Genomic DNA, 15,611 nt, shown 5'->3' with positions numbered 1-15,611 from the left:
GATAAGGATAAGGATAAGGATAAGGATAAGGATAAGGATAAGGATAATCCAAAGAGATTCTACAAGTACATTAACAGCAAGAGAGCAACTGGAGGGAGAGTTGGGCCCCTTAAAGATCAAAGAGGTCATCTTTGCGTTGAACCTCAGGAGATGGGAGACATATTAAATGAATATTTCACATCAGTTTTTACTGTGGAGAAAGAAATGGAGGCTCGAGAACTCAGGGAAATAAATATTAATGTTCTGAAAATAGTTCACATTACAGAAGAGGAAGTGCCAGAGGTCTTAGAAAATATAAAGGTGGATAAATCTCAGGGACCTGACCTGAGGAAATTGCAGGGCCCCTTCCAGAAATATTTGTATCATCTATAACTGTGGGTGAGGTGCCAGATGACTGGAGAGTGGCTAATGTTGTGTTTTTGTTTAAGAAGGGGTGTAAGGAGAAGCTTCGGGACTATGGACCAGTGAGTCTGACTTTGGTGGCGGGTAATTTGTTGGAAGGAATTCTGAAAGATAGGATTTATATGCATTGGAGGGGCAAGGAATGATTAGGGATAGTTAGCATGGTTTTGTATGAGGGAAACAGTGTCTCACAAAATGATTGAATTCTTTGAGGAAATAATCCACAAGATTGAGGAGGCCAGAGCGGGAGACATTGTTTACCTGGACTTCAGTAAAGCGTCAACAAGGTTCCCCATTGTAGACTAATTAGTAAAGTTAGATCACATGGGATTCAGGGTGAGCTTACCAATTGGATACAAAATTGGCCTAATGGCAGGAGACAGTTTTTTAAAAAATTCATTCACGGGATGAGGGTGTCGCTGGCCAGGCGGCATTTATATTGCCCATCCCGAATTGCCCAGAGAGCAGTTGACAGTCAACCACATTGCTGTGGTTCTGGAGTCACACGCAGGCCAGACCAGGCAAGGACAGCAGTTTCCTTCCCTAAACGTCATTGGTGAACCAGGTGGGTTTTTCTGACAATAGTTTATGGGCATCATTAGGTTCTTAATTCCGGACTTTTTTTTTTAGTTGAATTCAATGGTGGAATTCGAACCCAGGTCACCTGAACATTTTCTGGGTCTCTAAATTAACAGTCCAACAATAATACCATTAGGCCATCGCCTCCCCTTGCAATGTGATGGTGGGGGGTTGTATTTTGGACTGGACGCCTGTAACCAGCGGTGTTCCACAGGGATCAGTGCTGGGTTCACTTTTGTTTCTCATTTGTATAAATGATTTAGCTGAGAATATAGAAGGCATGGTTAGTAAGTTTGTGGATACACCAAAATTGGTGGTATAGTGGACAATGAAGAAGTTATCTAAGATTACAAAGAGATATTGATCAATGGGCTGAAGAGCCATAGATTGGGTTTAATTTGGATAAATGTGAGGTATTGCATTTTGGTAAACAAGTGCATGACTTATACAATTAAAAGTTGGGTCGTGGGTAGCACTGTATAACACCCAGGGGTTCAGGTATATAATTCTTTTGAGGTTTGTGTCATATTTGGAGCAAGCTTGCTTTCATTGCTCAGCCCTTTGAGCTTAGGAGTTGGGATATTATGTTAAAAGTTATATGGGATGTTGGTGAGGCCTCTTCTGGTCCAGTTCTGGTCACCCTGTTATAGAAAGGATATTATTAAAAGCTGGACAGGGTTCAAAAGAAATTTACCAGGATGTTGCTGGGTATGGAGGGTTTGAGTTACAAGGAGAGGCTGGGACTTTTTTCACTGGAGCGTAGGAGTTTAAGGGGTGACCTTATAGAAGTTCATAAAATCATGATGGGAATAGATAAGGCGAAATGGCAGGTGTCTTTTCCCTAGGGTGGGGGGGTTTCAAAACTAAGGGGCGTATGTTTAAGGTTAAAGGAGAAAGATTTAAAAAAGACATGATGGACAAATTTTTTTCAACACAGATAGTGGTTCGTTTGTGGAATGAACTTCCAGAGGAAGTCGTGGATGGAGGTACAGTTACAATATTTAAAAGACATTTAGGTAAGTACATGAATAAGAAATATTTGGAGGGACAAGGCCAAGCGCAGGCAGGTGGGACTAGTTTAGTCTGGGATTATGTTTGGCATGGGCTGGTTGGACTGAAAAGGTCTGTTTCCGTGCTGTATGACTCTAAGTGAACATTGAATAAAGCATCTAATATCATATTTTGCTTTGTAAAATGCCTTGGGATGTTTTATATTAAAGGCTACATAAATACAGGTTAGTGGTGTCATATACTGTTCCAAATGAATGATGCTCAAATACAAAATGCTGAGATCTGCATGGTCCAATGCATGACTTACCTACCCTGTGCTATTTTCTGAAAGCACTACATTTTACGTCTAACGTAAACATGACAGCTTTTTGAATTATTAAAACGAAGCATTACTACTTCTAGACTTATAGTCCGGGAAACAATTGGGATAGTTACAAAGAAAGCAAAGTCTCATAAGCAATGGTACTCGGAAACTCTAGGCTATAAGCCCACAAAGTACTGAAGTGACATTGCTTTTTATATGAAGACAAACACACGGATACTTTTGAATTTAATTATTTTCTGGACAAATAACTTCGGAATCCTTATGAAGACTACAGGTAACTGATTAAATGTTAGTATATTATTTTAAAATTTGTGTGACCGGTTTGTTGGACATTTCTAGGGAGCACAGGCGAGAAGTAATAATTGATTAATCATTGAAAAATAAAGGTTACGCAATAACAAAATTGCTACTGCTTTCAAGGGCTACTAAACTTAGTATCTCAGTCAACAAGAATTTTAAATGAACTATCATTACATACACTGAGGCATTGTTTAGTAACACTTCCAATTTACAAGGCAACTGTAGCTTATCTTTTCAAAATATTATTATTTCAGATTTGTTTAGTTCATGATCTCTGTACACTTCTGCCATAATACTGCGTATTATTGCGCATAGTGCATGTCACAAAAATGCAGAGAATTTTACCTCTGATTAACATTCTCACTGAGTTGATGAACAAGAAAATCAGTATTTTGGATAAATACTCTAAAACAGGAAGTCTCACTTTATGCGTGCTTACTTGCATCTCATCTGAAACAGAAATCACATTTTCATTTTGTTCATTTAAGAAATTGGAAAATATTGCTTAAAAAAATAAAATTCTTGCTAGATCTGCCTTGATCCTAGAAAAGTCAGTGCCAAAACTCAAGTGCCAAAATTACAAAGTTAAAACAGCAAATGCATTGAAATTTTTCAACACTGATCCAAGAGGTGAAAATATTTGCATTCCCAGTAATTTAGAAAAAAGACATTGTTTCCTTAAGAATGATACTGTTGTCAGAGGTGAAGTTTCATAATCATAAGGATACAGTAACATTATGGTAAAGTTACTGGCCTAGCAATCCAGAGGCCTGGACTAATGCTCAAGGGACAGGAGTTCAAATTTCACCACAGCAAATGGAGAAATTTAAATTTAAATAGTAAGCAAATATGGACAAAAAATAATAACTTACCGGATTGTTATGAAAGCATACCTGCTTCCCTGATGTTCTTCAGGAGCGAGATTTAATGCCTTGAAATGGTCTTGCTTATACCTGACTCGAGCACACCGATATGGCGGACCCTTAAATGCTTTTTGAAATGGCCTAGAAAGCCATTTACTTTCGTATTCAACTACTGCAGTTCTACCTATTACAAAGCCTATAGAGGTTCATGAAGGCAGCTCATGATCAATTGGGGATCAGCAGAAATGCTGGCCTTGCCCAGTGATGTTCACATCACAAGTCAAATTTTAGATAAAATGTATGCCAGAGTGAAAAAGAGTTACCACATCAATTTCAAAGCAGTACACTCTTGCTTGTCCCCATGTCAGCTCTACTAAGATGCTCTTCAGAAAGAAATTCTGACCTCAGCTGAGAAATTACAGACAAAAGTGAGCATTTTAGCACTCAATGGCACAAGGTCAGGTGCTCTGTTGGGCTCAGATCAGATTTTATGATATCCTATATGCATTAACAATGAATATTCAAATTCAAAATGAGTAACTTAAATCATCTCAAAGTCAGAACAATCTCACGTGAAGTGTTCATGTAAATTAAATTTATATCTGTTTCAAAGCAAAATATTGAACAACAGCAAGATTCAGCAATTCCTACCTATAATAGTCTTCTTGCCCAGGAAGTGGACCTCCGTGCATATGGTGATGGCCGTGTAGCCACTGCTGTTCCATTGCTAGTCTCTGTAGTTCTGCTGACTGGGCGTGCATTGCCTGCAGTTGGTGTGCTGCTGACATCGGAGCTGGGATAGCACCAGGCAGGTCTCTATACGGTCCACCTGTAAGCAAGATGGAAGAGAGATCACTTGGCTTTGCTTCTACAGGTTGTAAAATATTACATGCTAAAAGCACAGGTTCAACAAAAAAAAAAACAAACAAACTTGTACCACCTGGTCAAAGTCTAAATTAATTTTAAAAAATTGCTCATGTGATGTGGGCATCATTGTCCATCCTTAATTGTCCTTGAGAAGACAGTGGTGAGCTTTGTTATTGAACCACTACAGTGCGGCATTATAGGTACGCCTCTGGTGCTGTTAGGAAGAGAAGTCTAGGATACTGACCCAGCTACAGTGAAGGAACGGCATTATAATTCCATGATGTACAAGTGTCGGTGTTGGATTGGGGTGGACAAGGTCAGAAATCACAACACCAGGTTATGGTACAGAGATAACAAGGTGTAGAGCTGCATGAACACAGCAGGCCAGGCAGCATCAGAGGAGCAGGAAAGCCAACGTTTCGGGTCTGGACCCTTCTTCAGAAATCCAGGTTATGGTCTAATGGGTTTATTATGAAAACACAAGCTTTCGGAGCCTCACTCCTCCTTTAGGTGTTAGTGAGAGAGGTCGTATAGACACAGAATTTGAGAGTAAAAGATTAAAGGGTCACACCACTGATCAGGATGTATTAAACAAACCTGTGATGCTGTTAATTCCAAGTCAGGATGGTGTGTGGCTTGGAGGACAACTTGCATGGGACCACCACCAACACCACCTGCATCTGTAGCTCTTTTTCCTTACTCTGTGTCATAGAGGTCACAGGATTTGAAGATGCTATCTAAGGAGCCTGGTTGAGTTGCTGCAGTGCATTTTATGGTTGGCGCACACTGCTACAACTGTGTGTCCATGGTGAAGGGAGTGAACGCTCAAAGTGGTGGATGGGGTGCCAATCAAGTGGAATACATTGTCTTGGATACTGTTGAGCTTCTCAAGTGTTGTTGAAGCTTTATTTATCCAGGCAAATGGAACAGATTTACACATTTCTGACTTTTCGATGGTAAACAGGCAGAGGGTGCCATGAAGTGAGTTACTTGTTGCAGAATTTGTAGCCTCTGATCTTTCATTTCCAACAGAGAGCCTTTAGGCTCAAAATCTTAACTGTTTTTCTCTCCACCAATGTTGCCAGACCTGCCGAGTCTCTCCAACATTTTCTGTTTTTACCTCTGACCCGCACTTGTTGCCACAGTATTTATATGGCTAGTCCAGTTCAGTTTCTAGTCAATAGAAACACTCAGGATTTGGGAGGAAGGAGTGGAATTCAATGATGATGATGATGCCATTAGCATCAAAGGGTGAAGTTTCCATTCAATCTGGTTAGAAATGATTATTGCCTGCCATTTGTGTGGCACACGTTGCATGTCTCCTATCAGCCCAAGCCTTCACGTTGTCCTGGTCTAGCTGCATATGATCAGTGATTACTTTAGTATCTGAGCAGTCACAAATGATCCTGAACACTGGCATTATCAGCAAATGTCTGCAATTCTGGCCTTATGATGGAGAAGCTGAAGCTTAAGGCTCTGGTGGTGCTGTTCCATTGTTGCTACCTCTGGACCTGGAAGCCTGGGTTCAAGTGTTGCCTGCTCCAGAGGTGTGAAATAACATCTCTGAATAGAATGATTAGAAAGAAATCTACCTTAAGGAACTCCTGTAGTGACAACCTGGGGTTGAGATGATCTGACTTACAACAATCACAACTATCTTGCTTTGTATCACTTCAGCCAGTAGGGAGCTTCACCCCGATCCCCAGTGACTCCAGTTTTGCAAGATATCCTAGAAGCCAAACACAGTCAAACGCTACTTTGACTATCATCTTACCTCTGGAGTTCAGTTTTTGTTGTTGTTGTTGTTGTTGTTGTTGTTTGGACCAAGGCTGGACTGTAGTGAGGTCAGGTGCCAAGCAGGTGCCAAACTGAGCGTCAGCAAGCAGGTTATTTCTGAGCAAGTGTTGCTTCGGGCACTATCAACATGCCGTTCCACTACTTTGCTAATGATCAAGAGCCAACCGATAGGACAGTAATTATCCCAGTCGGAGTTGTTCTGCTTATGTGAACAGAACATACCAGGCTATGAGATCAGGGAGTGTGACAGGACAAACCCAGCAAAAATGATGGAGGAGTGTAGGACATTGTAAGATACGAGTCTTCGAGCACAACTAGGCCCAGGTGTTGCATAATGTGTCTATGGGGCAGCTATCTCAATTTGGGACAAATTGCCAGATGTTATTAAGGAGGACTTTGCAGTGTCGACAGGGCTGGTTGTACCATTGCTGCTTCCAGACCCTCGTGAATGATGGGTTGTCTTCCCTTTTTCATTCCTTCTCGTGGACCTCATTGCAGTTGCATAGAACGGAGTGGCTTGTGGGGCCAGTTCAGAAGGTGTGTTTAACTGTCCACCACAATGCAATGGATCGGGAATCACATGTAGGCCAGACCAGGTAAGGACAACAGATCTCCCTCCTTGAAGGACATTAGTGAAGAAAATGGCTTTTTAACAACAAAGGACAAAGACTGTGTGGTCACCTTTAGACTAGGCTTCTAATTTCAGGATTATTAACTGAATTCAAATTTCAACATCTCCCGTGGAGGGATTTGAACCCGTGTCCTTAGAGCATGAAAATAAAACAAAGAACTGCAAATGCTGAAGACCTGAAACAAAAACAGAAATTGTTAGAGAAACTTAGCAGGTCTGGCAGTATCACATCTGTAGAGAGAAAGCAGAGTTAACATTTCTGTTCTGAAAGTGGCTCACCAGGTTTGAAACGTTAACTGCTTTCTCTCTACTGATTTTGCCAAACCTACTACGTTCCTCCAGCAATTTCTGGTTTTCCCCCTACAGCATTAGCTGGGATCTCTGGATTATTGGTTGTGATAAAATTAACGTATTTTAATTAACTGTAATTTAAACAATCTATCACTGAGATACAAGTATAACCTCACAAAATATTAACATGGAATGACTTGCGGGAATTAATTACTTTGCATATGTGAATTTTCTTACCAAAAACAGGATGATGCCTGAGCATTTCATGTTCATGTGGAGCCTGGGTCAAAAGTGGGTTGGGTATTGCACCTGGCGGGTATGGAAAACGAGCCAAATGTGGCCCAGCTGCTAGAGGATCCACCAATGGATGCACACCTCCTGAACCTAATTTTAAGGAAAAAGAAAAATCTTTTGAAACTACAGGGCACAAAAAATAACTCATAGACAACAGGAAAAGTAACTGCATTGTTTGTATCTTCTAGCTAAGTGCAACAAGCTATAAGCATTGAGAATGAGGTTTTAAATATAATAACTAATACCACCTTCTTCTCCAGCCCGAGGATGAACCGGGCTATTTGTAAGCTTGGCATCCTATTATCAGCAGTCTTGGTGACTTCCACTGCTATATCGTTGCTGCTTTCTGACAAACATTGGGCTCCTCTGCTGAACCCCTTGTACACATTAACACAACCTTTAGACATATAATAACTCCTTTGTTAATCTTCATCGTCTCCCCACACATCCACCCTTACATGACACAAGCTTGAAATTATCTATTCTAGATTTCTGGATCAATATAAGCTCTCCAATCCCAAGTGCTTAAAGTCCTTGGGTTTGTTCTTGGTCCTTGTTGCAAGAACCAACTTTGTGAGCAAAGCTCTCTGTCCATTGGCCTGAAATTGGGTCATTTTTCAGGTATTCCCAAAACAAACTAAGTTTCCTTCAGTACGTAATTGAGAGAAATCATACGCATATAAAGGCCCTTTTAGAGCAGGGCAAGTGTCATGCCTTAAAAGTTTTCGAGAAGATTCGTAGCTCAGGTTGTGGACGAGGTTGTAGACTTGCTAGTTGAGCCAGTATGTTTGGTTGAAGACGTTTCGTCACCCTGCTAGGTAACATCGTCAGTGCGTCTCCAGTGAAGCATTGGTGTTCTGTCCTATTTGTTATTGATATGCTTCGGTTTGCTGGGGTGGTTAGTATTAGTTCTGGTTGGTATTATTTCTGGTTCCGTTTTTCAGTAGTTTGAATTTCAGGTCCAGTTCAATGTGTTTCTTGGAGGAGTTCTGGTTGGAATACCAGGCCTCTAAGAATTCTCTGATGTCTCTCTGTTTGGCTCGTGCTATTATGGATGTGTTGTCCCAGTCGAATTTGTGTCCTTCTTTGTCTGTGTGTATTTGAGACCAGTGAGAATTGGTTGCGACAATAGAGATATCTCAGAGATGACCACAAGACTACTCAGACCCCTAGGTATCAGGGTAGCCCACAAACCAACAACCATCCTGTGACAGCTACTGACAAACGTAAAAGATCCCATATCAACAACCAATAAAACTAACATAATATACAAAATACCATGCAAGGACTGTGAGAAGCACTACATAGGCCAAACTGGAAGGAAACTGACAATAAGGATACACAAACACCAACTAACCAAGAGACATGATCAATTCTCACTGGTTTCAAACACACACAGACAAAGGAGGACACAAATTTGACTGGGACGACACATCCATAATAGCACGAGCCAAACAGAGAACGCCAGGGAATTCCTGGAGGCCTGGCATTTCAACCGGGACTCCATCAAGAAACACATTGAACTGGACCTAATATACAAACCAGAACCGGAAGTGATGCCAACCACCCCAGCAAACTGAGGCATACGAACAACAAGTGGGACAGAAAACCAATGCTTCACCGGAGGCGCACTGACGATGTCATGCCTTCTCCAGTCAGTATTCTTCAGTGCCCCCGAGACCTTGCATCAGGACCAACTAAAGTTGCACTCTTCATAAACAAGGTTCTAAACACCCTCCTGTGGAGCCAAGAGGAGCAGAGACAGTCCTCCTGTTCCATGGCATACATGCCAACTGCTGTCGAACATGACTGGCACAGAGTCCCAGCTAAACAACCTCCTCCCCTGCTAAACAGTGCTTACCCCAAGACCATCGCCAGTAAAGCAGACAAAGTATGCTGAAATTTGACACTACAAAATGGCTAGGTGTTTGACTTTAAACACTATTAAATGAGCAGATTCTATTTGCTCACTATCATCCTTTTGCAGTCTGATCTAATGTCTCAGATAATGCAAAACAAAAGCTCATTCTTTCATTCACCACTACATCAGACCCTGACATCCCATCTCAGGAGCAAGGTGGGCTCATCTTGAGTGTGCACAGACACCAGCATAACCATGTTATTTTGTAAAACACAACGCTGAAAATGTCATCAATTTATCTATTAGTTGTCAGCTCAGCAATTTAGGGCTACAGGAAAGAGAGAGAGAGAGGTTAAAAATGAAAATAAGAAGTTAGTTCAGTGGATTTCTGAAGGAAGAACATCTTTTAACAAATGGAAAGAAAATACAAGAATGAAAAGATCTATGGGTTATGTAGATTCCCTGAAAATCTCCAAAGGCTAGTTAAATGTTTTTCTTGGAACGGTTGCTTTTTTTTAAAAATGTGCCTACGTATGTTCAGGTACATCCCTCAAGCAGCCATTCCAGTTTTTTCTTATTCATTCACAGGATGAGGACGTCGTTGGCCAGGCCAGCATCTATTATCCATTCCTAATTGCTCAGGGGGCAGTTAAGAGTCAACCACATTGCTGTGGGTCTGGAATCACATATAGGCCGGGCCAGGTAAGGATGACAGTTTCCTTCCCCAAGGGGAATTAGTGAACTAGATAGGTTTTTCTGAAATGAACAATGGATTCATGGCCATCACTAGACTCTTAATTGCATTTTTTTTTTAAATTGAATTCAAATTCCACCATCTGCCGTGGTGTGATTCGAACCCAGGTCCCCAGAACATTATCTGGGTCTCTGGATTGACAGTCCAGCAACAATACCACTAGGCCATCGCCTCCCCTTATGATGTTATGATCGCATATTTTAAACATGGAGTATTAAAAACTTTCCTGCAGTTGCCCATGGGGTTAGATCATACAATTTTTAAATAAGCAATCGTAATGCTCAAGAAATGCTTCATTATGTCTGGCTATGAGCAATGCAGTTTTCACTGTGATTTTTCCAAATTCTCCATCTGGTAAAACGGAATCCATGGTAGTGGTCTCACCAATGTAAGATAATTGGATTCTCTTAGGCGTCTCCTTTGACAAGGACTGTGTCAAATTAGCTGCTGTTTTCCCTATAACATTGAACACACTTCAATAGTATTGGTTAAAAAGTGCTGAGACGCCATGGTGCCATGACGGATGTTATACAAAGCCAACTTCCTGCTTTTTGCATGCAAACATTGGAGACTGATGACTTTAACTTTGTTTTATTCCATCCACATATTGCAGAGTGTGCTGTCCTTTCTGGGAATATTGGGTACCTTGGAGCAGCAGCCACTGAAGGTAGATGATTTAATTGATTCCTTATGGAGGAGTAAGAGTGCCGCCAAGGGCCCAATGGAGAAATCTCTGGCCTTCGCCCACTTTCCTGACAATGATTACAACCAGTGCTACAACTGAGCCTATTCTTTCCTTCCTAGAATTGGGCATCGGTAGGAAGGCTAGAATTTATTGTCCATTTCCAACTAGATAGTGGAGAGTTGACTTCTTAAACTGCTGCAGTCTGTGTGAAGGCACTCCTTCCTGCTATCACGGGAGTGCATGCGTGTATGCATGTGAGAGCACGAGAGAGCACGCATGTGTTTTGAGGGGGGTGGCTGAAATTTTGATCCAACCACGATGATAAAGGAACACTGATTTATCTACAAATCAAGCTGCACTTACTGCTCTTGGCCTTCTAACATCATATTTCTCCATCTGGCAGTATAAATCAGATTCTCTTCTTTAAAGAACCAAATCAGTTGTGGAATAACTTGAGTAGAACTATAAATCTGGATTATCAAAAAATGCTATTGGTATTCAGTGTTTCAATTTTAACAATCCACAAATCAATTCTGCACAAGTAGAATCAATATTCCCTTATTTATCTAGGGATACAAATTATTTTATTAATCCAAAGCTACTGAAGTAATATCTATGATGTATTTTTGGGCTGAACGGCTTATTCTAAAAGAACAAGAATCATATTTTCCAGGTCAGTTTGGATGCAGCTGAACATTACACTCCAGGTGAGAAATGTTCAAATTTACTGCAAGGGTAAGGAGGTTAGTTTGCTAACTTCGTTTATCGGGGAATCAAAAAAGTTGATGGCTACTGACTTAGTCTACATGGTATAACATGGAGGATACTCAATAATGTAATGACATGAACAACTTCAATTTATGCAGTGTCTTTAACATAACAAAACTCTCAAGATACTTCGCAGGAGCGTTATGAAACATGACACAGACCACATTAGGTGACATTAAAGCAGATAACCAAAGACACATTCAAAGTGATGGGTTTAAATTGACAAAGACAGACACAGAGAGGTTGAGGGGAAGAATTCCAGAAATTTGGGTTTGGCAGGTGAAGGTGCAGTGACCAACAGTAGAGCAATTAAAATCTGAATGCTCAAGAGGTCAGAATTGGAGAAGCTCAGATATCTCTAGAGAGATTGTAGGCTGGAACAGAAGACGCAGATAGAGAGAGGCAAGACAATGGGGAGATTTGAAAACAAGGATGAGAATTTTAAAATCAAAGCTTTGCTTACCTGGACCTAATGGACAACAGCAAGTATAGGACTGACAGGTGAAAAGGATAATCTAAATTGCACAAGGTTTGGATGAACCCAAGTTTATAGATGTAGAAGAATATGGGAGCTGGCTAGTAATGTATTTGAAAAGAAATATCTAGAGGTGTTAACATAGTTAGCAGGGTTTCAGTAGCAGATAAACTGAATCATCTGGGATGAGTATATGAATAGGAAGGGTTTAGAGGGACACAGGCCAAATCCTGGCAAATGGGACTAGATTAATTTAGGATATCTGGTCGGCATGGAAGAATTGGACCAAAGGGTCCGTTTCCGTGCTGTACATCTCTCTGACTCTGTGAATCAAAAGCAGAGTTTGGCAATGTTATAGAGGTGGGATTAGGTGGTCTCACAAGCGGTATATACACATTACTCAACACTTATCTTGAAGCTGAATGTGACAAGACTGGATCTGTCTTCCTAACAGCACTGACACGGTGTCTATCCTTCATGGACTTCAACGGTTCAAAAAGGCAGCTCACCACCACCATCTTTGAGGGTCAATAGGGGCGTACAATAAATGGAATACCCACATCCCAAGAATGAAGTAAGTGCATTCCCACCCAGTTTGATGATAGAGATGCACTGCGGAAGGATGGTGCATTTAACAATCTCCAAAGCAGTAGATAAGTCAACAAGGATGAGGAGGGTTAGTTCACCTTTATCTACAGTTTGGTTCATAACTATCACAGTCAGAAAAAATGCTGCTTCAGTAAAGTTCTAATTTGGCCAGATATTCAGGTCAGCCAAGATCCACTTTTCAATTTAACCATCCACTTGAGGGATGAGTTTGCCAAGTCATCTACACGATCACTTTCAGGTTCAGTGACATCAGTGTTACTTTCCTTTATTCTTCAGAAAAATTACTTATTTCACAAAATCAGCCTTTTGAACAAAAGTCCCATAGAGGATAAATTAAAACAATTAAAAGATTTAACAATGAACCATGGCATGAAAGATCATGTAAAGATTCTTTTTCATTCACTTGTGGGATGTGGGCATTTATTGCCCATCCCTAGCTGCCCTTGAACGAAGTAGTTTGCTGGGTCATTTCAGAGGTCAGTTGACAGTTAACCACATTGCTGTGGGTCTGAAGTCACGTGGAGGCCACACGAGGTGAGGGCGGCTGACTTCCTTCCCTGAAGGACATTAGTGAGTCAGATAGGTCTCTCCGAAAATCAGGAATGGTTTCACAGTCATCAGTAATTCAAGATTTTTCTTAATATTGAATTCAAGTTCCATGGCAGGATTCGAACCTGGGTCGCCAGAACATTAGCTGAGCTTCTGGATTAATAGTTAATTAATAGTCTAGCAATAATACCACTAGGCCATTGCCTCCTCTCAATTAATCAATTAAAATCAATGCTTTGAGAGTACAAGGAGTGGAGATTGCTGCTGATAATGGAAAAGGCATCAACCTTTCATTATATTGGTCAAAGTGGCACAGCCCAGTAGCCTATCAAGAACCTCTGGTTTCAAAATCACACTGGCATTTTCTAAGCCTCAGACTGTTGTGCTTTGACACCTGGTATTCATTTGCCCATCTGTACTTGCATACAGAAGGGTTGCCAGCTGTAAAAACTGTCAAAGTAGCTGGAATTGTACTGGCAGGTAAGGAGATCATCTATATTCTCCAAAACAATCTGCTTTCTATCTCATTTTATGTTGCACAGCACTTTTAAAATGTGCAAATATCTGGGCATAATCTGGACTCCAAGCTCTTCCTCTAACATCAAAAATCTGAACTCAAATTGTAATACTGTTTCTTGCTATAGATGTAGGCATGGAGAGTTAATCTGTTAGGCATAAAAAAGAATGAGCACTTCACTGATATATCACTCTTCATGACCACAAAACATCGGAAAATATTTCATTGCACTAAACAATATAATTGTAGTAACTGCTGTCATGTAAGAATCCAAAATATCCAAATGGAGACAATTGCCTTGGTCTCACTTGAGGAGGGAACAGTTTTGGTAGCGACTTGCATTTGTATTACAGTTAATTAATTAACTGATTCAAAGAGATCCCTATCAGTCTCCTGGGTCCCTAGAGGTTGGGAAATTTGAATTAGCCAATTTAATTGCAACAAAATGATTGGGCCCAGGCCACTCTGTCAGAAATTTATTCAGTTGTATTCTATTTTCAGAGCTAATACTTGCACCAAGAGAAAATTAAACTCTATGATTGCCAAGATGTTTTCTCAAGAAAATAGGTTTGTTATAATTGTAAGTTTCCCAGTATTGGCTGACGTATCTTAATGAAATAAAATGCTTCCTCTTGTGGCCCTTTGCAAGTCTCACCAAGATTTCTTGTTAAAAAGGAAGCAATCATTTAATAAAATTTATTTCTTGGTTGTCCCGTTTTGTTGTAACTAACATACTTGAGTTAAAGAAAGTCAAACTGTATAATTTCTGGAAAGCTTCTCAGATCTCTTTCCTCCTAAATAATTAGAAAAAGATCAAAATTAAAATTAAGGAAATTGCTTAACTAACTTCACAGTCAGTTTAAAGTTTATGCTGGTTAACACAAACATATGTGAAAATACCCTGTTTGGAGTTTTAAACAAAAGTGCTCACTTAAATTAAAGCAACTGCAATTGTGCAGGTTCTTGATTGGAAAAGAAAAAGACTTGTATCAATATAGCAATTCTCCCAAACTGATTTACAACCAAATAAAGAATTTTTTTGAAGTGTAGTCAATGTTACAACATGAAAAACATGGCAGTCTATTTGCGCACAACAAACTCCCACAAAGATAAATGTGACGATGACCTGATAGCATGCTTATGTGATGCTGAGAGACATGGATACGTGATCATTGCTGATCATCCAGGACTGGACAGGATGTGAAATTTCTTCACTTACAGATTTGTGAATCCAAATAGTCTCTACCCTAGAAGTGGATGGATGCTCGATCATTGAATATTTAAGTCTGAGGCAGACCAATCTTTGATATCTTGAGGAATTAAGTGAACGGGAATGGTCAGTAAAGTCAAATTGAAGCCAAAGATCAGACATGAGTGAATTGAATGGCACAGCAGGTTCAACAAGTCATTTGATTTACTCGTGCTTCTACTTCTTATGCCTACTAAGTAGATATTTATTTACTGAAAAAGACAGACTAACAAAATGATGTGTAGCAAATCTACGAACCAACCTTTTGGTTAAGGAAAGCAGACTTGGGCTACAGGAAAACTTGATTAGTCTATCGCCACTATAATGAAATGGATTCCATGTTTATTTAAATCTATGGTAGACACAACTGACTAGCTCAACTGTGGAATGACACCAAAACCAGTGATTTACAATTTAGCAGGAAAGCACAGATAATTACCATCTGTGTGACTATTGATAAAAATGAGAAATTCTGTATTATAGTTTAGATTCTAGTTGATAAGAACATGAACTGCCTGGTTCAAGATTCAGAGTAACGTACATGAGATAAATCCACCTCATGTTTTTCTATTCAGTTTCTCAACGACAGAGTAAGGTCCAATAATGACGCATGTATTATATCTGCCTTCATCCGTTTGATTTTCTGGCAACCAAATGACCTGTCCTGTCCATGCTTGTAGCTCAATCAGCAAGATCCAAATTTCTGCACTGAATCCATGAAGTAAGTTCACATTTCATATTAGCCTGTGCAGTTCAGCAATTTTCACTGATAAATGGGACTGAA

The 15,611-nt window shown here is 40.2% G+C and overlaps 1 protein-coding gene across 4 annotated transcripts in view; it reads right to left on the bottom strand.

Annotated features, from left to right (window-relative positions):
- Positions 1-15,611, bottom strand: part of rerea (arginine-glutamic acid dipeptide (RE) repeats a) — a 101,182-nt gene that overhangs the window by 6,549 nt on the left and 79,022 nt on the right. For all 4 annotated transcript variants that reach the window (XM_048615253.1, XM_020512947.2, XM_048615254.1 and 1 more), the window contains 2 exons: positions 7,304-7,450; positions 4,132-4,309 (listed from right to left, as the gene is read on the bottom strand). In XM_048615253.1, coding sequence (XP_048471210.1) covers positions 4,132-4,309; positions 7,304-7,450 — 325 coding nt within the window. The remainder of the gene's footprint in view (positions 1-4,131; positions 4,310-7,303; positions 7,451-15,611) is intronic.

This window comes from Rhincodon typus, chromosome 31, assembly GCF_021869965.1.
Source record: "Rhincodon typus isolate 14 chromosome 31, sRhiTyp1.1, whole genome shotgun sequence".
Lineage (NCBI taxonomy): Eukaryota > Metazoa > Chordata > Chondrichthyes > Orectolobiformes > Rhincodontidae > Rhincodon > Rhincodon typus.
This window is presented reverse-complemented; position numbering and strand designations above follow the sequence as displayed.